General features: G+C 41.1%; 1 protein-coding gene across 9 annotated transcripts in view; it reads left to right on the top strand.

The window, feature by feature from the left end:
* Positions 1-6074, top strand: part of LPIN1 (lipin 1) — a 134582-nt gene extending 128508 nt beyond the window's left edge. For all 9 annotated transcript variants that reach the window (XM_006138553.5, XM_006138554.5, XM_075923487.2 and 6 more), the window contains 2 exons: positions 14-117; positions 2392-6074. In XM_006138553.5, coding sequence (XP_006138615.2) covers positions 14-117; positions 2392-2551 — 264 coding nt within the window. In that variant the 3' untranslated portion in view covers positions 2552-6074. The remainder of the gene's footprint in view (positions 1-13; positions 118-2391) is intronic.
* Positions 6075-23638: the final 17564 nt, after the last annotated feature.

Below are 23638 nucleotides of genomic sequence, written 5' to 3'. Positions count from 1 at the left end.
TCTTTTTTGCTAGGATGTTTATTCCTACAAGCAAGTGGGGGTCTCGTTAAACAGAATATTCACAGTTAATCCCAAAGGGGAACTTATACAAGAACATGCAAAAACAAACATCTCATCGTAAGTAATAATTTGTCCCAAGTACTTCATGGGCCATATACATCACCCAGCTGATTATGAGAGCAAAACCGAGGGTTTATTTGGCTTTATATTAACAGAGGTTTCCTAGTTTAAAATGAAATATTTGGCTTGATATAACATTTGATTACTTGACTATCAAGTCTCCACTATTCATTGAGCCAATCATTTAAAAAATTTGTTTACTTTATTCACTTAGGGTATGTCTACACAGCAATATTATTTTGAAATAACTAGCATTATTTTGAAATAATGTTGAAATACTGTCAAGCTGGAGGACTTTTTACTCTGACTCGTGTAACCCTCATTGTACGAGGAGTAAAGGAAGTTGGAGGAAAAGTGCTCATTTCTAAATAAGTGCTGTGTAGACACTCCCAATTTCAAAATAAGCTATTTTGAAATAAACTATGTAATTGACGTAGCTCAATTTGCGTAGCTTATTTCGAGTTAAGCCCTGCTGTGTAGATGCGCCCTTATAGGGATGCTGTCCACTTGTAGTTTCAAAAATAAGTTACATGTAGTTTCTTGAGTCTCTCTTACATTTTTTGTGATCTTTAAATAATTCTTTCTTTAAAGTTTCCTTTTTCAGAATTTATATGTGAAAGACTTAGGGCAAAAAAAGTTTAAAACTAACTATATAGTGGGCACAGCTAAAAGTGCCTATATACACATTCCTGTTCAACCGAGATTAATGGGAATTTTCCAGAGTTTAAACAAGCTGATGGCTTGGTTTCAGAAGCACTCACACACTGCAGAAGTCCTGTTATAGCCAACATAACCACTCACATGAGCAGGGTTCTTCAGGCAGACCCTGAAAAAATATTAATAACTATATTTTTCTCTTTCAGTTATGGGATTCTAAGGGTAAACTGGTAACAATAGTGGATAGAAAAACGGTAGATTTAAATTTGCGAGAGTAATTACTCATGTGAGTAATTCTGTTATGGTCTTGTGATGCTCTTATTTGTTCTGGTGGACATTTAATCACAAGCACATTTCCATTGACTCAGTAGTAATACTTGTGTGAGTAGCTGCTCACAAGTGTAAGTGAGGATTTTTAATCCTTTATCTTGGAGAGGTATACAGAATGGTTTGCAGCAGGTAACCAAGACATCTAAAAATTATTTTATAGAGTCACAGATAGAGGAGAAACAAGAAATATAGGGAGGACTTCCCTTGTCCAACACCCTTGGGACTTGACTGGTCCCGGATGAAGGACTTTGCTGGGCCAGGGGGGTCATTTTGGACCCCTCGCCTAGCCCTTCTGGCCTGGCAGCTGGCCTCCTAGGCGGCTCCCCATCTTCTGCTGGTCCCGCTGCCCTGCTGGGCAGCCATCGCTGCTACGGCTCTAGGCAGCCACATGCACCTTGTGCTGGGGCTCTGGACAGCCATGTGTGTCAGGGTTCCCTTGGCAATTGCTTCCTGAGCAGCTGTGCACTGGAGCTCCCAACATCTCTGGGCAGCCCCACCATCAGCTGCCCTGCAGGGATCCTTACTGCAGGCCCTTCACCGGGACTCTCTGGTCCTACAACATCCATGCTGGATCATGGCTGTTGCTGGACCAGAGAATCCTGATTCAGAGAGTCTCAACCTGTAGTGCATATATAGTTATCATGCTACAGTCACTACATGTGAGCAGTCCTGAAACGGTAGATGGATTATTGCAATGTGATAGCTCAAGAAATGTCAGGAGTGAGTCAGCCAGGTGGAAAGAATGAAAAGTGATGTGGTTTGTGATGCTGAAGCCTCATAAACATTTTAGTCCAAATTTTCAACATTGTCTCATGATTTTGGGTGCCTGCAGTCCTCGCTTCTCTCCTTGAGCCACCTGAAAGAAGCTACATTGTTAGAGTATGAGTACTTAGCTGTTTTGAAATACATTAAACCTCTTTAGGATGTCTCAAGTTGGGGACCCAGAAAAAGGAGAAACTCCAAATTACTAGTCACTTTTGAAAATCTGGGCGTTAATGCTTGTTTTTTTAAAATACATAATTAATGAATGTGCACTTCACCACCTAGCCATTTCCAAATTGAGCTACCATAAACTGCTCTCAAACACATACACCTTTGAATATCACTGCTCAAAATGAATGCTGATGGAGGGATGGAAGTAGGCAGGTTGAATTGATCATTTCATGCAGATGAGCTTTGCATTGCATTTGTAATGTGCATGAGGGTTCCTAGAGTCTTAGGTAGGCATAAATGAAAATGAATAAACAATTTGAGATCATTTAAATGGCAATTTTCCTCCCCCAGTTACGTCAGACTCTGTGAGGTGGTTGATCACGTGTTTCCTTTGCTGAAAAGAAGCCATTCTTCAGACTTCCCTTGTTCTGATACCTACAGTCAGTTCACGTACTGGAGGGACCCACTGCTACCTTTTGAAAGCCAGGATATTCATCTGGACTCACCTTAAATGCATCCGCAGCTTCTTGGCCTCAGTTCAAAGGATTGGTTATCTTATATTTAAAAGGCACAGCTTGTTTTTTGCCTTGGACAGATCAGCTGGAATCCGTGCTGTTGTGAGCATTGTATGCATTTGTTAGAAGCAAATTTGGAACTGTGTTTCCATGCTTAACATCTGATTTGAAGTAATTAGGAATGGAAATAGTGCTTCCAGCTTCTCAGACAACATGCTTAAGATATGCAACACTCTTACGACAAAAGGGCAGTTACTCATGCAATAATACTGGTTTTCACTTAAAAATACTATAAGGTTTAGTTTAAGAAAGCAGTTTTCAATCTTTTCCACACCAGGTTCTCTCATGAATCATCTTCCCATCTATCCAGAACTCTCATCCATTTAGCAGGAGGGGAAGGGCAGGGTTTCAACACCTCAACACAAAATTGTACATTTCTGTACAGACTGCAACCTCTGTCAAATTAGAAATCCCTCATTTAAAAGAATGGACAATAATCCCCCTCTCCCCACAAACAAACATGGAATTATGTCACGAGTTATTGGGCCAGACCCTGAACTGGTTTAAATTGGCTTTTTTTCCCCCTGGGAAATAATGTACACTCACAATGTTTTTATTTCCCTTACTTTCTATTTAATCTGATTCTGTCATTCCTACTCACATTAAGAAATACCTTACTCCAAAGCCAATCCATTTGGATTAAGGCACAGTATAAGTATTCAAGTGGAAGAATTCAACCAACTGAGTGAAATCCTGGCCCTGTTGAAATAAATGGCAAAACTCCTGTTGACATCAATAAAGTAAAGATTTTACCCATTGATTGCACTGAGTTGCAATTTGCTGGAGGTGAGAACTTCAAGGGGTTTGTCAAAACTAAAAAGTATTTTGTGAAGCATTTTTTTTGGCTAAAATGTGAACTTGCTGCTGGTTAAGGATGCATCTCATGATTTCACCTTGCAGAATGTTTTCAGTTGTGTGTGTTTTGCTGTATATCTGGCCATCTCTGGAATCAATGAAATCTTCCTTTTCACTTTTAGAACTATAGCTGCATACTTTTTTTTTCTCATTTGCACAGACACTGGTTGTAGTTACTGCTCTGTTATGTTACTTACTTTTCAATGTCATAAATTTTACCGGCTTGCATTGAAGTCAATATTGCAGATCAGTCAAGAGCATTTTTCAAATAATGTACTGCGGTACTTTGCTTTAAAATGTATACTTCAACATATGCCAAATGATCAAAAAAATTGTGCTTGGAGATGAGTAGTAAAATGATCACCTTATTTATTTTTAAAGATATTTGGCTGGGGAGTAACAGTCCAAAGCATAATTGTTCTCTGAAAATAGCATCATGGGATTCCATGTTCAGTGTATTTTCGTGTCTCTTGTATCAAATTTGCTCAGTTTATAAGGAAAGGATAGATCCTGATCCTGATTTAATTCAGTGGAGGTTTTGCCACTACTGGCACTAGTGGGAAATGGATTGGCACACCCAAATATGGATTTTCTAATAACTGGCCTTGAAAACTCACTGACTTCAGATATGAAAGTTAAGGGGTCAGTTCACATTGCCCTGCATCTTGAATAATCATTTATACAAGTGTCCAAAGTCTTTGCTTCTTGTACAACTCTGTGACTCAGGAGAAGACTATTATATGTGCTCTACAGGTGCACATATACTTTATTGAAATCAGCATTAGTGCACAAGTATGAAGAACACATTTTGACTTTCAGACCTTAGATCAAGGGTGCAAGGCTAGCAGTTCATAAATAAAAAAAACATTTGTTTTTGTTTCAAACTGAGCACATTTGGTATTGGGTCCTGGTGAGAAATCAGTGTGGGCCTCTAGGTGCCAATTGAAGAGAGTCATGTCTCTAAGTACAACCACACTTTAACTTACATGATGTGATTCTTGGATGTATAAACCAGGGATTAGGAGTAGTGATGTGAGTTTTTTAATCTCTGTATAATGCTTTAGTGAGATCAGTGCCACAGTACCGTTTTTGCTTACCACATTTTAAAAAGATGTTGAAAAATTGGAGAGGATGCAGAAAAGAGTTACAGAAATGATTCAAGGTTTGAAGACAATGACTGAGAAACTAAGGCTATGTCTACACAGCACTATTCTTCCAGAAAAAGCTATGCAAATTGCAAACCACAATTTGCATAGCTTTTTCTGCCTCTTTTTTCGGAAGAGGTTTTTCCGAAATTTGGCCTATCTATACTGGGCAAAATGTCAGAAAAAAATCTGTTTTTCAGAATATCCCTTCTTTCTCATAAAACGAGGTTTACAGGGATGCCAAAAAAGCGCATGTGCTCTTCCAAAAAAAATTTCGGAAGAGCAGACGCGTTCCCTGGATGCAGCCGAGTTTTTCCGGGATACCTTAGGTCTGCAATGTGGACCTAGCCTTAGTCTGTTTAATTTAGCAAAAGGAAAATTGAGGGGTGATTTAATTGCTGCTTCTGAGTATCATCAGAAGAAAATACTGGGTATTAAAGGGCTTTTTAATCTAGCAGAGAAAGGAAAAGAAGAATCAACAACAGGAAACTGAAGCCAAATTCAAATTGGAAATAAGGCAAAAAATTTTAAAAGTGAGGTGTGGATTCTCCACCACTTGATATCTTGAAATCAAGGTTGGATGCCTTTCTGAAAGATATGCAAAAGCCAAATACAAATTATTAGGCTCAATACAAGGGTAAAATGTAATGGTTTGTGATATATAGGAAGTCAGGCTGGATGCTCTACTGACCCCTTCTGGCTTAGATATTATTTATTATCTCTTGTCATTAACTGTTGAGTTACTGGATGAACATATTAGCCAGAGTCTATCTGTATTTATTTTGTTAGTGGCCTGTAGTAGTACATTTATTATATAAATTTTTTCCAGCCACTAGATAAGATGCTCTCAGTTCAGTTACCCTCCTGGAATACTTAAGGCCTTACTTTCAAAGCTGAGCATCTGGAGCATATTCACCCAGATCTCACCCAGAGCAAATTGAATCTGGAAGGAAGGTTTGTAGCATTTATTTGCTGATGTGCTATAAGTAGTGAATCCAGTTTTAGTAACCTTTTAGTACTGGAAACAAAATGGTAGCATAGATTAGTAGCTAATATAAATAGTTTCATTTTGAGACCCTACTACATTATGAGGCACTGTGATCTGTCGAAGTTTGACTGTAGCTGTATAAACACAAAAAATATATTTCACTCTTAGCTAATATTTATTAAATTGGCCAAGGGTAGAGTAGTTGGGAAAATCACAAGCTTGTTCTGTTAGCAACACAAGATTTTGATTCTTTTTTAAGTGTACTCTGTTTTGCTTTGGCTGTCAAGCAGTTGTATGCATACATCTTTAATCTGGATTATTCATTCATAAAGAACAAAGTGTAAAGGTTAAAGGAATTCTTATTCTTTCTGTGAAAGAAAAATGTTGCCTGCTTTCAGTGTAATGGTGGTTTCTGTTACAGAAAAAAATACTTTTTGCTAACATAATGTAAATAAAGACACCAAATCACAATGTGCTCTATTTCAACAATAGACATATTATAAACAAGACTATGCAGTGGTGACTTTTGCTTATTTTCATCAATCAGATGACTGTCCCACAGGTGGCTGTAGGAGGAGGAGGATCATATGTGCATCTCATTAGTTATATTGAAGCTAAAATGTATTGACAACTTTTGGGGTTGGGTGAACTTTTTATTTTATTTTTTGGTTTGGCTCACCATTTCAATTCTATACAGGATTTGCTCAGTCTAGTGCATTGATGGAAATCATTGTAACACCTCGTTTTGATGAGCTGACTACAAAGATGTTACTATATATATATATATATATATATATATATATATATATATATATATATATATATATATATATATATATATATATATAAAAAATAAATGCAAACAGCTGAAAAATAATTTTCTGACATTTCAGTTCTGAAACATCTTAAAATAGTCAGCTTTGGCCTTGTCTTTGGGCCAGTTTGAAAGAATATTGTGTGATGTGTTCATTAGTAATGATTTATCTTTATCAGGGTTACCCTCTGTCATGTTCAGGATTTGTAGCATTCACCCTGTGCCATCGCTGAAAGCCCGTGAGCCAAAGCTTATGGAAGATGCCATTGACAGTGGACTAGTCACTCTGTTTCTAGTCTCCCACTATCCCTGGCTGTCAGAAAGCACTGGAGCAGCCAGGCATACATTAGAGCAACCTGGGTGCTATCCTGTGGCAGGGGCCAAAGACTATGACTTGATCCAAAATTTGAGAGTTGCAAAGGCGCAAAGTCATCTTTTTGGCTTCTCCTGCCCCATCCACCAAGTCCTGGCCTAAGCACAGCTCGGCCTGACCTCAAAATGTGGACCTGGGTGCGGGTGCCCAACTCGCATCCTTCAGGAATGAATGAGAGAACCTGAATACATAAGGGTCTGCTAATCTCCCAGGGAAGGCAATACAGATGCGGTTATTGGCTAGAATAGGACCAGGACTGGACAGTAAGGTTTATTTTTCATTCTATTGCTGAGAAATAAACAAGAAAATTGCTGCTATTAATGAGAGCACAAAAAATACATTGTGGTCCCTCTGCTGGGTTTGCTGAGCAAATAATGACAGTCAGTTCCCAGTGCTGTCAGGCTGGCATTAGTTGATGATTAAAAATAAAGTTTGATAAAACATCATCTAAAGGTAAGTTCAAATCCATGATAAGATCCATGTTTGGGCAGCCCACACTCATGGTAGCTCCAGGCTTCTCTGTTGTCTGTTAAGCTCGGAACTGTGCAAAAGTTTATCCTAAAGCTTGTAGGGTTGCCAGGTATTCGGTATTGACCTGGACAGTCTGGTATTTTCACCTCCTGTCCAGTAAAAAAAAAAATCAGAAAATACTGGACACTTAAAATGTATTTTCTGATTTCCTCCCCCCTCCCCCCCATGCCAGGAGGTGAAAATACCAGACACCTGGCAACCCTACCACACTCAGCAACAGGGTCCCCTCCCCTGCCCACCACCCGCTCTGATCCAGCCCCATGGCCCCTCTTGGACCCCCCTCTTCTCCCCACTTACTTGGTTCCACAGGGGAGCTCTCTTCCCACACAGAGTAAGAAAACAAAATGGCCACCAGCAAAAAAAACCCAAAGGCCTTAAAGGGGCCATGCTGTTTTGTTTTTTTTGCTTTAGTCTCCCCAGTGACTTAGACAAATTGGAGGATTGGGCCGCAAGAAATCTGATGAGGTTCAACGAGGACAAGTGCCAAGTCCTGTACTTGGGATGGAAGAATCCCAAGCATTGTTATAGGCTGGGGATCAACTGGCTCAGTAGCAGTTTTGCAGAAAAGAACCTGGGGATTACAGTGGCTGAGAAGCTGGATTTGAGTCAACAGTGTGCCCTTGTAGCCAAGAAGGCTAATGGCATATTAGGTTGATTAAGAGGAGCATTGCCAGCAGATCCAGAGATGTCATTATTCCTCTTTATTCGGCTCTGGTGAGGCCACATCTGGAGTACTGTGTCCAGTTCTAGGCCCCCAATCACAGGAAAGATGTGGATGCATTGGAGAGGGTCCAGCGGAGGGCAACCAAAATGATTAGGGGGCTGGAGCATATGTCTTATGAGAAGAGGCTGAGGGAGTTGGGTCTATTTAGTCTGCAGAAGAGAAGAGTGAGGGGAGATTTGATAGCAGCCTTCAACTTCCTTAAGGGAGGTTCCAAAGAGGATGGAGAAAGGCTGTTCTCAGTAGTGACAGATGGCAGAACAAGGAACAATGGTCTCAAGTTGCGGTGGGAGAGGTCCATGTTGGATATTAGGAAAAACTATTTCACAAGGAGGGTGGTGAAACACTGGAATGGAATGGGAAGTCTTGGCTTGACAAATCCCTGGGTGGATTGATTTAACTGGGATTGGTCCTGCCTTGAGCAGGGGGCTGGCCTTGATGACCTTCTGAGGTCCCTTCCAGCTCTATGGTTCTATGATTCTAGGAGTTACGCACTTAAAACAGCCTCCTGCTGCTGCATGGAAAGAGATGTCTCCCAGTCTCTTAAATATTTTTCCTTTAAATATATAGGTCAGGTAGTTGGAGCACTTAATGTGCACTGTGACTGGCACCAAATCCCTTGGGAGAGATTCTTGCAAGATGTAAAATCAAATACAAAAAACTACTTTGTTCAATATTCAGGACCAAATCTAAGCACTTGAAAATACGAAGCCTTCAGCTCACCCTCTTGTATGCACCCAAGCTGGGCACCCTTTTAAAAGGTCTCTTTGTATATCTACAGTAAAGATATGGCTTTGAAAAAGCGCATGAGTGATGCTGATGCCTAACACAGCAGATTACAGCCCTTACAGTTTTGGAGGAAAAGCAGGCCGTGTTTTTTGCCACAGTGTGTTTCATCTATGCAAGAGAAAGGCTGTTGTAGGTGATCACTAAGGATATTTTCTCTTTCGTTCCCCCATGCTCCTGGCTTTTTTGTGGCTCCCACTGAGGCAGCACACAGGGAGTGGTTCTGAAAGATCCTCTAGTCCTGCCTGGGAGAGGACTACAGAAGGGCTTGCAAAGGCTACTTTAGACATTCAGGTACAGCATGAGAACAGCGGGTTCAGGAACAGGGAGAAGCCTGGGGATGGTGGTGGTGGTGGTGAAAACAGCATGGATAGCAGCAGCAAACTCAGTGGTTTAGCACTGCCTCTCTGAAGTGCTGATATAACTGCTCTATGGCTTGAGGCTCATGGGCTCAGTGCTGAGCCTGGCTATTTGAGTTAGGCACTGGGCTCAAGCTTTGGCCTGACAGCATTTTGACTGAAACTGCTAGGCTCTTGCTTGGGGAGTGTTGTGTGAGAGAAATGAACAGGCCCTTTTTGACAGGTTTGCCAAGGAGGAGAGGATAAAACTTATCCTGAACCAATCTATTTTTTCAAGAGGGTATTGCGACCAGCAGAGGAAAGTAGCAGGTGCAGTTGCATTTAAATTTGAATTAAGTGTAGTACTCTCCTAGAAAGCCATATAGCAGTTCACCACTCTGAGGTAGAGTATACCGTTCTGTAAGATCACTTGGATCTACTTTCAAAAAAGATTTGCCACACAAAATTAATATTGAAAGCATCATGACTCAAGTTAGTTAAATCCTTTGATGAATTAGAGTCCCATGGACTTACTTAGAACCTAAGGACATGTCTACATGCTTTGCAGAACTGGAGAGTAACTAACTGTTCTTAATTTTTCTTATGGCTGCACTTTCAGATGGTTTCCAAGCCTGTAGTGATGCCAGGTGTTCAGTGTATTGCCAGCAGTCTGTTTATTGATAAAGGAAATCCATTTTGCCTTGCCTTGCTTTTCATGAGTTTTGCAAACAAATGACCCCTTCCTGTGATTCATTTTGTGTGGGTTTTGTAGGTTTAAGTTTCACAATTAGAAAGTAACCACAATATCTGCTTTTCCTTGTCAGTTGGAATCTTAACAAGGCACATAAATTTTGGAACAAAGAAATGTAAATGGAGTTCACATTTCTCTACAAAATTGTATATACATCCTACTTCAAGACAGTTAAAAGAAATATGCAAACAGAAACTAGGTCATGTTTTCAAACTGATTTGTTTAACAAATAGGTTTGGTTTAGAACATCACTTTTAACACAAAAAGACAGTTTCACTGGGGTTGTTTCAATATCTATTATTTATCCTGTGATTTTTAACCAATATGTTTCCAAAAATAAACACCAGCAGCCTTACTCAGAGGTCAGTTGCAGCAGAATAAGTCTTAGTCAAGCTTACCACTCAGCTTCATGTTCCATGAGAACTAAATTTTCATCCTAATTATAGAATTAGCTAAAAGGAACTCTTAATTCAGCTACTGAGCCTGTAATTGCATGACTTTTAATGCTCCAGGTGAGGAATTGGGAGGATGATTTCTACTTTTTTTTTTAATCTTTTGGAAGAAGTATAGCAGAGGAGTGAGAGAATCCTATTTAAATTGGTACCACTAACACAAGATTCATAAATTCCAAGCCTAGATGGCTACATTGTGATCATTTAGTCTGACCTTCTGCATACATGAACTGTAATGTGCATAGAAAGCTGTCTAGAACATCTGGCTCAATGGGTAGTGATCAACAGCTTGATGTCAGGTTGGCAGTCGGTGTCAAGCATAGTGCCCCAAGGGTCAGTTCTGGTGCTGGTTGTCAACATCTTTATTATGAATGTGGGAATGGATTGCACCCTCAACAAGTTTGCAGATGACACTAAGCTAGAGGGAGAGGTAGATCCACATAAGTTCTCATGCTAGATGTGGTTCCAATAATCTCTGCACAGACTAGACACCCTTTCAGACTGGGTCCAGACATCCCTCCTGCTCAGTTTTAGATGTTTCCAGCAGTCATCTTGGGTAGGGCATCAGGGGAGAACTGATGATCTGGCTCATCTCCCTCCCCTCCCTTATTACCTAAGATGGGAATCCTTTGTCTCCCAAACTTGACTCCTTCCCTGCCCTTCTTGTGGAAAAATACAGAATCCAAGCTGGATTTCAGCATCAGGTGGCATGGTGACAGGTTGTTGTGAAGCCAGAAGCCATTTCTTACAGGCTGATCCTCAGGGTTACAGGAAAACCAAGTTTTTGCAACAATTATTGTCTCTTGCTAATGGACTATTAGCTCTGTGTCTGATTTCTTTGTGCTAGCTGATGGGCCATTAATAGGCTTTTCCCAACATGAACACATTGATAATAAATCTACAGTTAATATTCCTAACTTCAGATATAGAAATGATACATGTATACAAATAGATTAAACAAATGGCAACCTTTTCAATGGTATCTCACATGAGGTATCTCATATAAAGCATATTCCAGTTATATCACATTCATAACCATATTCCCATAAAAATATGGAATGCCCCATCACATCCCCCTCTGAAACTTCTCTGTTCAAACTTTCAAATTCACCTAGCAAATGCCTTTTCATACAGAGGCAGCTAACAAAGTCTTTCTGCTTTGCTTAGCGTTGCCCCTCACTATTAGGGAACAATTAACCATTCAGAGACTTCAAACAGCTTGACTGATCAAAGCTCCAAGGGTTAATGCCTCCCAGCCTTTAGCAGAGCGTTCTTCCTACTCAGAGGGACACTGTGACCTTCACAGTAACCAGCAATGTTAGGGTTCTGTGTGAAAGTGAAGATCATTTCATCAGTTCCAGAAAAGGTCAGTTAGGTGTAGCAGGTTTTGGTTAGTGTACGGTGGTTATAGACAAAGAAGTGAGACTGGAGACTCAAGTGACACTTAAAAAATTATTGCCCACCCCTGCTCTTAGAGCTGCTTTCTACCAGAGGCCACTTCAGAAATTTTTCAAGTGCCCCGGGCTGCACCGGAAGGGGTGGGGCCTCAAGCAGAAGGGACAGGGCCACGATACTTCCCTGCGTCCCCACCCCCAGACCATGATTGGTCTGGAGGTGGTGGAGCGTGTGAAGTCTTTTTTCCTCCCAGAGGTTTCCCCTGTGCCCCCCATGTCCCTGGCAGTGAGAAGAGACTTTGCAAGCTCCCCCTTCTGCCCCCAGGCCAATCAAGACTTGGGGGCGGGGGAGCACGCGAAGTCTCTTCCTTGCAGGGCAGAGAAAAAACTTTGTGTGCTTCCCCCCAGCTCCCAGACCCTCTGCGGGCCAGATCAACCTGTTTGGCGGGCCATAAGAGGCCCTTTTGCCCACCCCTGTCTAAGGGCAAATAAACCTCTGCAACCCTGTTGTCTTTAACTGAGGCTAGAATCTAACCCACAAAATTATCACTGCACTAGCTATCTGGACTTTCAAATTCTAGGATGAGCTTGCAGGGCCATCTGTTGGGAAAAAGTATCTTTGTAATTGGAAATTGAGGCGACATAATCTAGAAATTAAGAAACAGTTATAGAGTTCAGGATGGTATTTTACAGTCGCTCTCCTAAGACGATCCCTTCTTTCAGTATATGCATCATGCTGTATCTCAGCTCTCATTTCTTTTTCATGGACCACAAGACTGGGTCAGCAACAGACTGAGAGGAAACAAATCCCAGATAAGGAAACCTACGTAAGAGAAGGGAGAATGGCCCTGCAATCGGGGCATAAGCTAAAAGGGATCTGGTGCGGGTCCAAGTCTTTGCTCTGCCAAGGACTTCGTGAACAAATCTAGATAAGTCACTCGATCTACCTTGCACCTCAGTTCCTCATCTGCAAAACAGAGTGATTTTACCATTACATCAGGAGACTATTTCCTCCTCCTCATGGGGTGTTGTGAGGATAAAACCATATTGTTTGTGAGGTATTCAGATACTACAATGAGGAGGGCCATATAAGTACCTATCTATGTATCTCAGGTTTTTATATAGTTCCCACAAAATGAATAAGGAACTGAGGCACAAGGTAGACTAAAGTGGCTTCCCGCATTCATGCGGGAAACCTGGGCAGAGCTGTAAATTAAACTCATGTCTTCTGAGAACCAGCACAGTGCTCTTTTCCATAAACAACCCTTTCTACACCTCAAAAAAGATATATCAGAATGAAGAGCACGGAGACTAAGTTCTATCTTTTAAGCTTCACTGGACTTCAAGTTTAAAAGATAGAACATTATGTGTATTGCAGCCGCATCTGGGAACCCCAGTCTACTTTATGCTAGGCACTGTGCAGAAAGAACAAAAGATGGTTACTGCTGCAAAGAGCTTACCTGCTAAGTACAAGACCAGAGATATGGGTGATTAGAAAGACAGACCGTGGGGGAAGCACAAGGAAACAACCTTGGTTAGTAAGATAACTTACGAAAGCCAAACCAAGTTTCTGAATTGCTGAATAAATTCAAGTTTGGAAGATTTGATCTGGAGCTATTGTGTGGTATTTAATAAATATTCATCCATCCATTAAAGGTGTTCACTAACTGGGTTCATCCCTTGCTATTCTTATAACTTAGTTTCAAGAACTACAATAGTGCAAATAGTATATCATTTAAGATTGTCTAGGTTGACTCTTGTTGCTTATAGTTTCTGTCTACCAGGTTACAAAGGCTGTTTCTGGTTTCTGTAAGGATCACTCTATTGATTGGTATGCAAAACAGGAAGATAGGATGTTTCTGTGTGGAATGGCATTTACAGAGAAACAGCAGCTAATGAAAGAGATAGTCACAGGGTTACACAAGCGGGCCATCAATTATAGGAGACTGGGGTTAAGGCCAGCTGGCTGTTTGAAACAACACCAGGTGTTAGCAAAGGCAAATTTCCTGTATTGCAACACAGAAGCAGAGCAGCAAGAAAGAAAGACCTCCAGTTTGATGCAGGGAGCAGAGTCTGTCATTTCCATTTTTAGTGATGTCTTCTGGGTGGGTGGGGGGGAGGGAGATAAAGATATGTAGAGCCTGGTACACCTATGCTTTCTGTTCAATATCTCTGTTCAGTACCAATGTAGCATTCAATGTATATTTGTGAGTGTGGGTGGAAGCATGAATCGTGCTGGGTGCTCTTGTTTTGCAATAGGAAGCCTTTAAAAAAATAAAAAGACAGCTCACAGATTAAATTAGAGCAACATCATAGAATCATAGGGTTGGAAGAGACCTCAGAAGGTCATTGAGTCCAACCCTCTGCTAAAAGCAGGACCAATCCCAACTAAATCATCCCAGCATGGGCTTTGTCAAGCCAGGACTTAAAAAAAAAATCTCTAGGGATGGAGATTCTACCACCTCCCCAGGCAACCCATTCCTATATTTCACTACCAACTTCCAGTGAAATAGTTTTTCCTAATATCCAACCTAGACCTCCCCCACTGCAGCTTTAGACCATTGCTCCTTGTTTTGCCAGCTGTCACTACTGAGAACAGCCTCTCTCCATCCTTTTTGGAACCTCCATTCAGGTAATTAAAGGCTGCTATCAAATACCCCCTCACTATTTTCTTCTGTAGACTAAATAAGCCCAAATCCCTCAGCTGCTCCTCATAAGTCTCATGCTCCAGCCCCTTAAAAATTTTTGTTGCTGTCCACTGGACTTTGTCCAATGTATCCACATTCTTTCTGTTATGGGGGCCCAGAATTGCATGCAGGGGTCCAGATGTGACCTCATCAGTACTGAATAAAGGGGAATAATCACTTTTCTAGATCTGCTGGCAATGCTCCTAATGCCTCCCAATTTGCTGTTATCCTTCTTGGCTACAAGGGCACACTGTTGACTCATATCCAACTTCTCATCGACTGTAATCCACAGGTCCTTTTCTGCCAAACTGCTACTTAGCCAGTCGGTCCCGAGCCTGTATCACTGCTTGGGATTCTTCCATCCCAAGTGCAAGATTCTGCACTTGTCCTTGTTGAACCTCATTAGATTTCTTTTGGCCCAATCCTTCAATTTGTCTAGATCACTCTGGACTCTATCCCTACCTTCTAGCATATCTATCATCCCCCCAGCTTAGTGTCATCTGCAAACTTGCTGAGGGTGCAATCTATCCCCTCATTCAGATAATTAATAAAGATGTTGAATAAAGCTGGCCCTAGAACTGATCCTGGGGGACGCCACTTAATACCCACCACTAGCCCAACAATCTAGTGGGGAGCTTGTGCTGGTCCTCTAGTCTTCCCGCTTCTCACTTGTGTGCGGCCCTCTACTGATTTTTCTGCGGGTCAGTGGCCCCAACCCAGGAAAGGTTCACCATCCCTGTCATAAAGCAACAACCTTAATTCTGATCAATGGATATTGTTTTAATGTATTGTTAAATATTTCCTTTTGAGGGACAGAGTTCAGTGGGAAATATCAGCCTTATCCAGTAAGTATATTTCCTGGTTCTTGAGAATAACGTCATAAATGCTAATGCAATTTGATAGGAAAAGCAAAAAATATGTGTGGTGAAATTGTCCTGTATGTGGACTTGTCTTTGAAGATGACTGAAATACATCACGGAGACTTGGCCATGTGAACATTTTGACTTGTGAATAATTCTGCAGTAGTGCAAAAATGATTTTTTACTCCAGTGGGATAAAATACATAGGCAAAATAAAGTGCATTTGTGTTTGTAGCATTAGGACAATAGTTTTTTTCTGTTTCTTTTCCAGAACTATTTTCCAAATTGTTTATATTTTATATCTTAAGTTACTGATGAAAAGAATTGCATTCATTTCAAGTGATGGAAGAGAGAAATTGTTGTCACTGAGGCTCAGGTCATCAATGGTATATAGTATCAGAGGGGTAGCTGTGTTAGTTTGAATCTGCATAAACAACGAGAAGTCCGGTGGCACCTTATAGACTTATTGGAGCATAAGCTTTCGTGAGCAAAGACCCACTTTGTCAAATGCATGTAGTGGAAATACCAGAGGCAGGCATAAATATATAGGCACATGAAAAGAAAGGAGTACCAATCAAGAGAAAGGCCAGAGATAATGAGGTCAATTCAGTCAGGGAGGATGTGGCCTACTCCTAGCAGCTATATAAGGTATATAGGTGGCTACCTCCCATTGAAATCAGGCACCTAAATATCTTTGAGGACCTAGGCCTTAGAGTCTCTATTTTTTTAAAATCCTCCTTTTTACAGATACAGACTAACATGGCTACCTCTCAATTTATTTTTAAGAATCTTTGTTTTTATTTTATTTGGAATTTTGACAAATATAAGTTCTACGCAGTTTATTTTACTTGTAAATATGTTGCATTATTCCCCATTTGTGTGGGTAAATTAAAATACATATTTAGAAACTGCATATAAATGGGATGGAGAATTCACCAGGCTATTGAATGAAATTAATAGAGCTAGCCAAGTTAAAAATGGCTGTAAGCAAACATCCATATTTTCTTTATAGCTTGTAAATGGAGGTGGAAAGAACCTGTCAGCTAAAATGCACTGTCTGCAGATTATACATCCCCCAGTATCTTTGCTTTGAGGCATTAGAAGGAATTGTTGGGGTTCTGGCAGTCATCCAACATTTTGACACATGAAAGGAAGTACAAAAAAGTCAGTCTGTCAATGGTGCTTAGCCATGGTGTCAGAAAAGAGCCCGATGCACGGACAGCAAACCTTCCTACAACAGCTACAGGCCCACTAGCCAGAAGGAAGTTGAAGCATACTCTGCTTCCTGGCTTGCCTGCAGGATTCAATCTGGGCGCTCTGATGGCTCTGTGCAATGGCTGCATGAGTCTTCATTTGGCTTCATTGTGGGCAGGGTTTTCACCCACGTCAGTTAAAATGTTGAATGTTTTGAGACCTTGCTTGACTTTGTCACTATATTGGAACTTTGGCCTTTCTCTGGGTCAGGGATGGTTCTTAAATCATTAGTGGCTGTGAATATTTTCTGTCAGCTTTTTCTATTTTTTTTCTGATCAACTTCAAAGAAGGCAAATTGTATCTAGTATTCAAATCATGGCAATTTCTCAAACATTTTATTATTCCAGTCCTTGCAAACTGCTTATCGCATTAGCCAGTGTTAGAAACCATCTCTCTTTCAATTGCCAGATTGGAGCAGGCCTGATATTTCTCTGGCCCAATATCCTATGTCCCACAGTGGCCATTAGCAGATACTCTGGAGGAATGTTAAGAAACCCCACCATACGCAATTTTGGGGTAATTTGGCATGTCTCCTCTCCTAATCCATAATAGTTAGAGATTGGTTTAAGCCCATTATGCGGGTTTATAGCTTTTTAACCATGAAAAGGACCAGTTATTTCAGTACATGTACATGACAGTACATGTACTATTTGCCAGTAAGATTTATTCCTCTACAGGTGGAAGCATGAAGAATTTGGTTTTCTTTTCTTTTTGAATACCAGGGGGAACAATATAATACAAGCTATCACTGTTGCAGTAAACTGCACTAGCTAGTCTTTTCGTTCCAAACATACCTGCTTCTACAGCTTGAGCTAATAACAGATTTTTTTGGAATGAGGAGTAACGGTAGTTCAAATTAGGATCTCTAATTCGAACTACCTACTCCGTGCCGCGTGTAGCCACGGGCATGGAGTTCGGACTAAGAGGGATTTAAAAATGGCAGCACCCGGGAACATGCAATATTTAAATCCTGGGCTTCATTTGCAACTCCGGTTTCCCTCATTTGCCTACCTAGCTCGAACTAATGAGCTAGTGCAGACATACCTTCTCATAGATAGCCTATGATGGCTGGTGCAATAATCTCAGACAAGTAGGTTTCCTTGGGCCAAAAGGTGGGCTTTGTTTGTGTGTTTATAGGTAGATAACTAATGCATATTAACTATCCTGCTGTGATATCTTAGTGGAGACAAGGTTCTTTTTACTAGAGATAGTTATGTCAAGGCAGTACTAGTCTCCTGTCCATGGTTGATCTTGTAAAATTATGGTGCCTAGTCTTCATTAGGATATTACAGTGTTCTAACCAGCATTCCAGTTATTCTGAAATAAAAACTCACTTTCTTTTTAAAGCTGTGAAGACAAAGTCTTATGCTTGGCAAGTCTTTGTTTGCCTGCATGCTCTTTATGTTAGAAATTCAAGAAACAATCTTTCAAGTCTTTTTTGATACAGAAAAAAAGGAGCTTCTGCTTGGAATACTAATTAATTCTTTTCAGGGCCACTCATATGACTGACTCAACATAAGATAATCTCCTTTCCTCTTTGAAATATCCAGGCTCTGCTAGAACTGTAATAGAATGAAATGAAAATACACATGCCTTAAGCTGTGTACACATATCTTATGTAGATCAAATTAGCTCATTACCAAAATACATGTAGGATCATGCAGTAGCCAGTCCATGTCATAGTCAAAGTACCTACAGAAGCAGATAGGACAATAGCTCCAGAATTGCCCATATACATCAGCAAAGCAGCACATGGGAAAACAATCCCTAGAGTTACAGTAATATTTTTTTCTGATACCGTGATTTCTTGAGTTTTATGAAATATATAAATATTTATACAATAAGATTATATAGAAAACTGGCTCCAATATCAGAAAAGTTTTATGTATGACCCTAATTTAGTTCAATATACAAGCAGTTAAATGCCCCAACATGTACATTGCATTGTGTGTTGTGATGGATAGGAAGAGTGCTGGCCAGCACCTAGTGACTAAAGGGTTAAACTCAGGTAGGTAGCTGAGGGGTTGGCAGAGAGCCAGAAGAACCAATGGAATACAGTGCTGAAATTGAATTGTATAAAATACCTTGTCTGTTTTCTGTGGGTATGTCTACACTTGCCCCCTAGTTCAGACTAGGGAGGCAAATGAAGCATACCAAAGTTGCTAATGAAGCACGGGATTTAAATATCCTGTGCTTGATTAGCATATTCGCGGCTGGTCGCCATTTTAAAATGCCGGTAGCCTGAATTAACTCATCATGTGTAGATGCGGTAGTCTGATCCAAAACTTTTCCCTCGAATTAACTGTTACTCCTCATTGCACATACCCTTTGTGGGGGAGTTAAGCCAGAAGTTGGAAAACAGCGTGATTTAAACCCAGGCAGGACTACTATGCCTCCAAGGAATCCAGGGCATGGAAGTGGACTGAACCAGGAAAGGATCCTGAGTAAATAAAGGGCAAATGTGTATTTAGCTGCGGTCAAGACATTTTTGTTTTGTTTTGGTTGTTTGGTTACACTTCTCTGTGAATCTATGCCTTCCCTCCCCCATTCAATATCTAAAAGCATATCCAGAGATGTTCTCTGTTTTAATTTGTTTTACTCAGTTGCTCTGTAACACCTAGCAACCAAGTATGTTTTATCAAGTATATAGTTTTGTTTTGTTAATAAAATCACCTTTTTTAAGGCAATGATTTGATTCTTGTGTCCTGGAAAGAAACAGGAGGTCTGTGTGTGTCTGCCCAGCCTGAGAGGTCAGCTATCAGAGAAACAGTTTGTCTGTTTTTTTGTTTTTTCGAGTTATTTTGTGGCAGAGGAGCTTGGGGTACCCCTGGGGAGGGAAGCCTAAGTGCTTTCTTCCTGGGTTCAAGAAGAAAGGGGTTTTCTTTTGTTCCACTGGGTGGTGGCAGCTACCTCCCAAAGTCAGTGAATCTGTGACTTTAGGGAGTTTTTGTAAGCAGAGCCTATAGAAGCAAGATATTTAAGGTCTCTTGCGGGCACTTGGAGTGCCACGGTGGGGAACAGCCCACTGTGTACTTTCTGTTACCCTGGGATGGTTATGTCTGTGTTATTATGCATACACTTATCTTACATGTTTGCAGTGGTGTATTAGCCATGGGCCTGGGCCTAGGGGCCCAGGTCCTGGCTTCTGCTACGTGGTGGATGAGGCAAGGGAAGCCCCAACAACCTTCCCCACCCCCCCAACTCCATTTCTGGGGAAAGTTGTGGGATGATGGAAGCCCTCACAACACCCCTCCCCCCCCACACACACCTATGGCAGAAGCCACAGAACAGGGAAAGTTCCCCAATGGCTCTCTGACCTTATCCCTGGCAGAAGACCCTGGGTGAAGGAAGCTCCCAGCAGACCCTCATCCTGTCCTCAGTAGAAGACACCCCCAGTGCCTAGATTCCATTCCTGGCAGAAGCTGTGAGATGGCAGAAGCTCCTATGCCTGACCCTGGATCTTCAGTAGATGTGCAGGACAGGAGAAGCCCCAGTGCCCTAACCCTGGTCCTTTGCAGAAGTACAAAGAGTGGCAGGGGAAGCCCCACCATTCAGCCCCCTACTATGGCCCTAAGACTGGAAGAGCTCTCACTCGACATGGGAAAAGTGCTTCTCTGGTCTTGGGCTACAGTGGGGGTAGGGAGAAGAAAGGAGCAAACAGTTTTTGAGGCAGCTGGAACGGGAGATTCTGGGTAGAATGGGTGGAGTCCCGGAGAAAGGGAAGACTGTGGGTAGGGCTGCAGATGGAAGGGATGAAATAGGGATGGGACTGCAGGAAGAAGGGGTATGAGAGGGGCCCTCACTTGCTCTGGCCCAGGGTTCTGAGAAATCTTCGTCTGACTCTGCACATCTGATCATGCAGGAAACCAGCATCAACACAGTAAATTTACAGGCTAGTTTGAGTGACATGCACCTTAAAAAGTACTGGAGGTCAGTTCAGGTGCATAGCTACATGGAGGCCTCCCTAACAGCCCTCCAAAAATATCCCTGTGTCCCCCTTCAAGAAAGTGACATTAGTGATGAATTTGGCCAAGTGACTGTAAAGTTAACATAGGTCATAATAAAGGCTAAATCATTTTCTGTTGCATAACAGATATTGCTGCTGGTCCTACTACCTGCACATTATGGTGAATGTCATATTGGCTCAGCAAAACTAATCAGAGGATTTAAAACCAAAATGTCAAATGAAATAAAGATAAAATTATCCCTGGTCAACTATTAAACACAGTCTCAAGGATGATATTTAGGCAACCAAAGCATCATCCTATGTTCTTTGCACACTCAAACCTCCTCCTGTAGTTTGCAGTGAGAATTCTTGTGTCTCAGGAATGAAGGATCAGACACTTTGGGATACATTTGCTTTAAATGGACTTTTTTCTTATGTGATCTGTCTACAGTAACTGAGCTGTTAGTGGCTCAATGATCCTGCATTTAAGGTTACAGCATTTTGTTTTCCTCACTGTAAAGTGCTTTGACATCAATTGATGAAAAGTGCTATATGAGATCCGTGTTCATGTTGGATAAATAATAAATAAGAATACCCAACTCTTTTCAATCACCTTGTAATGTGAGACTCTTATGAGCTTTATAACATGTTGTGTTTTTATAAGATTATACACAAAGGAGGGTTAGCTCATTGGCTATTTTATGTATTACTCTGTGCCAAGTTTTTTAAATGCTTCCCAAAACTGAGGCATAATTGGTCATGTTTGAAAATTTGGTTGCTATTAAGACACATCAAAGTGTTTAAGATACCATTTCTTTCTTGAACGCCACTCTATACCCTCTTTTGCATGTCCCTGCAATAATAGAATAAAAAAAAGACAATTATATTGGAAGCAAATATCTTTGATTTTATTCGAGGGCAGCAATAATGTTTGTACTTGATTACTAGGGGTGAGACTCCTGCTTTTCTGATAAATCTTGTTACTATCCATTACCTAGATCTTGCGGTGTGTATTTCAGGTTTTCTAGGACAGATCCTCAGCATAAGATCCTTAGCACTACTGCAGTACTTAAAATTATTTTAATTTACACCAGTTGAGTATGTGGCCCTATAAAGTGACTCTGATTGTAGTGCAGGGCTCCTCAACTTTGGAAGCCCCAGGGGCCACAATGATATTCACAGCACATGCCGAGGGCTGCAACTTAAGTGTGGTTGTATATACATGCAAATAAATATGCAAATAGCTTATTTCACACTGACGGGTATGAATACAAAGATTAAGGCAAGACTACACAATACTCAGGTCCCATTTAAGTCAGTTCTGCTGATATTCATAAAATGCAATATTTACCTGATTTCCACCCAAACGGCAGCATTTTTAATGAGCAATGACAGTCCAGGAATTTAACTACTAAAACGCATATCAACTGAAGACCATTATACTGACTACTTTTTTGGTTTTGCTCTCACCCTTGTGTTGAGCCCCGCAAAACCCAAACTGCACCGTGAGCCGCAAACAAATGGGCTGAGGTTGAGTAGTCCTGTTGTAGTGAATGCAAAGCAATTTGAGCAATATCAGAATGAAAGGCACTATATAACTGCAAGATATGCTTTATTTTACACACATCTATGGCACTGAACTACTGCTATAGCTAATAATTACTCTAACGGATGGACATTCAATTGCATTACTCTTGACACAACACATACCGAGTCAGCTGCTTAGTTGATATGAGTTGGCACAAATTACCATCAATGGAGTTAGGCTGCTCTACAGAAGCAGAGGATCTGCGCTAATATTTCAGTAAATATGTAGCAGGAGGTTAATTCTTCTCATAGATAAATGGTGTGCTAGTTCTGATTGTCTCGGAAAAATTAGCCATCAGGAAAGAAGGATTTTATTCTCTAGTTAAATGAACTGTAACAGCAGAGTTTCCTCTATCTAGAGAGGTTGTTACCCATATCTTAGAGTAGAGATGGCTTTTCATTGCTCATCTACTGGTTTGCTTGGTTATCTTGCCATTTTCCTATACACATTGCTCTTTTTAGGCTACTTTTGGATATGGGTGATTATTGGGTCAGTCCCTGTGGCCCATTCCCAGACACTCTGGTGAGTGACAGAGTTGGGGGCCACTTGCTCTATGATGTAGGACTCCAGGGTGAACATGCCCAGAAGATGCTGCCAATAAGCAGGCTGCTATCAGTAAGGGGCAAGGGAAAAACCCGGAGACCACAAGTGGTAGGGACAGGAGACCTAAGGTTACAGTTCTACTGTGAGAAATAAAGTGGGCTTTGGTTTTACAAAAGTCAGAGTGAAAAAACCAAATGCTTTTCCACAGGAATATTTTCCATTAGACTGGGCTTTAGTCTGGTTCAATGAACACAAAGCTGCAAATATTGTATCTGGGCTGTTCACTGCGATATTGTTAAAGCTGAAGCCACACATTTTTTTCTGAATTGCCCATTATGAAATGGCTTGGTTAAATAGCCCTGAAAAATCTGTTCCAGGTGTCAAGTATTAATATTATTATTGAATGACAGCATAGGGATGAGTTCTTCATTAAGACCAGTTTTTGCTGTTTCTGTCTATTTTTTAACGAAGGGGGTGAGAAATATGATATTTCCTCCTAGAAAATTATGCATGGACCTACCAGTCTTGAAACTTAGGTTCTGATCCTGAGATGACTTGCTGTGTAACTCTGGATAAATCACATAACCCATTTTCCAGTCATAACAATGCATATCCCAGAACCTCACAAGGATGAGATATACAAATCCATAGAAGGATTATTATTTTCAGGGGTGTCCCAGATTTTGGAATAGCAACATTGCTGAAGAGGAGAACAAACCTGACTCTACTGTATGTTACAGGAGAAGTTAGCCTTGTGTTGACTTAAGATATGTCTACCTGCAGTTAGACTCCTGTGACTGGCCTGTTCCAGCTGAGGGTCATTGGGCTGGGATTAAGGGCTGTTTAATTGCAGTGCAGACATTTGGGCTTAGGCTGATGCCTGATCTTTGGGATCCTCTCAATGTGCAGGGTTCTAGAGTTGGGCCCATAGCCTGAGCCTGACAGTCAAAGGGGCTGCATAACTGCAGTGTAGACAAAGCCCCACAAGCCCTGAGGC

This window comes from Pelodiscus sinensis, chromosome 3 (genome assembly GCF_052426305.1).
Source record: "Pelodiscus sinensis isolate ZL-2025 chromosome 3, ASM5242630v1, whole genome shotgun sequence".
NCBI lineage: Eukaryota > Metazoa > Chordata > Testudines > Trionychidae > Pelodiscus > Pelodiscus sinensis.
The sequence above is the reverse complement of the archived record's forward strand: the minus strand, read 5'-3'. Positions and strand labels throughout refer to the sequence as shown.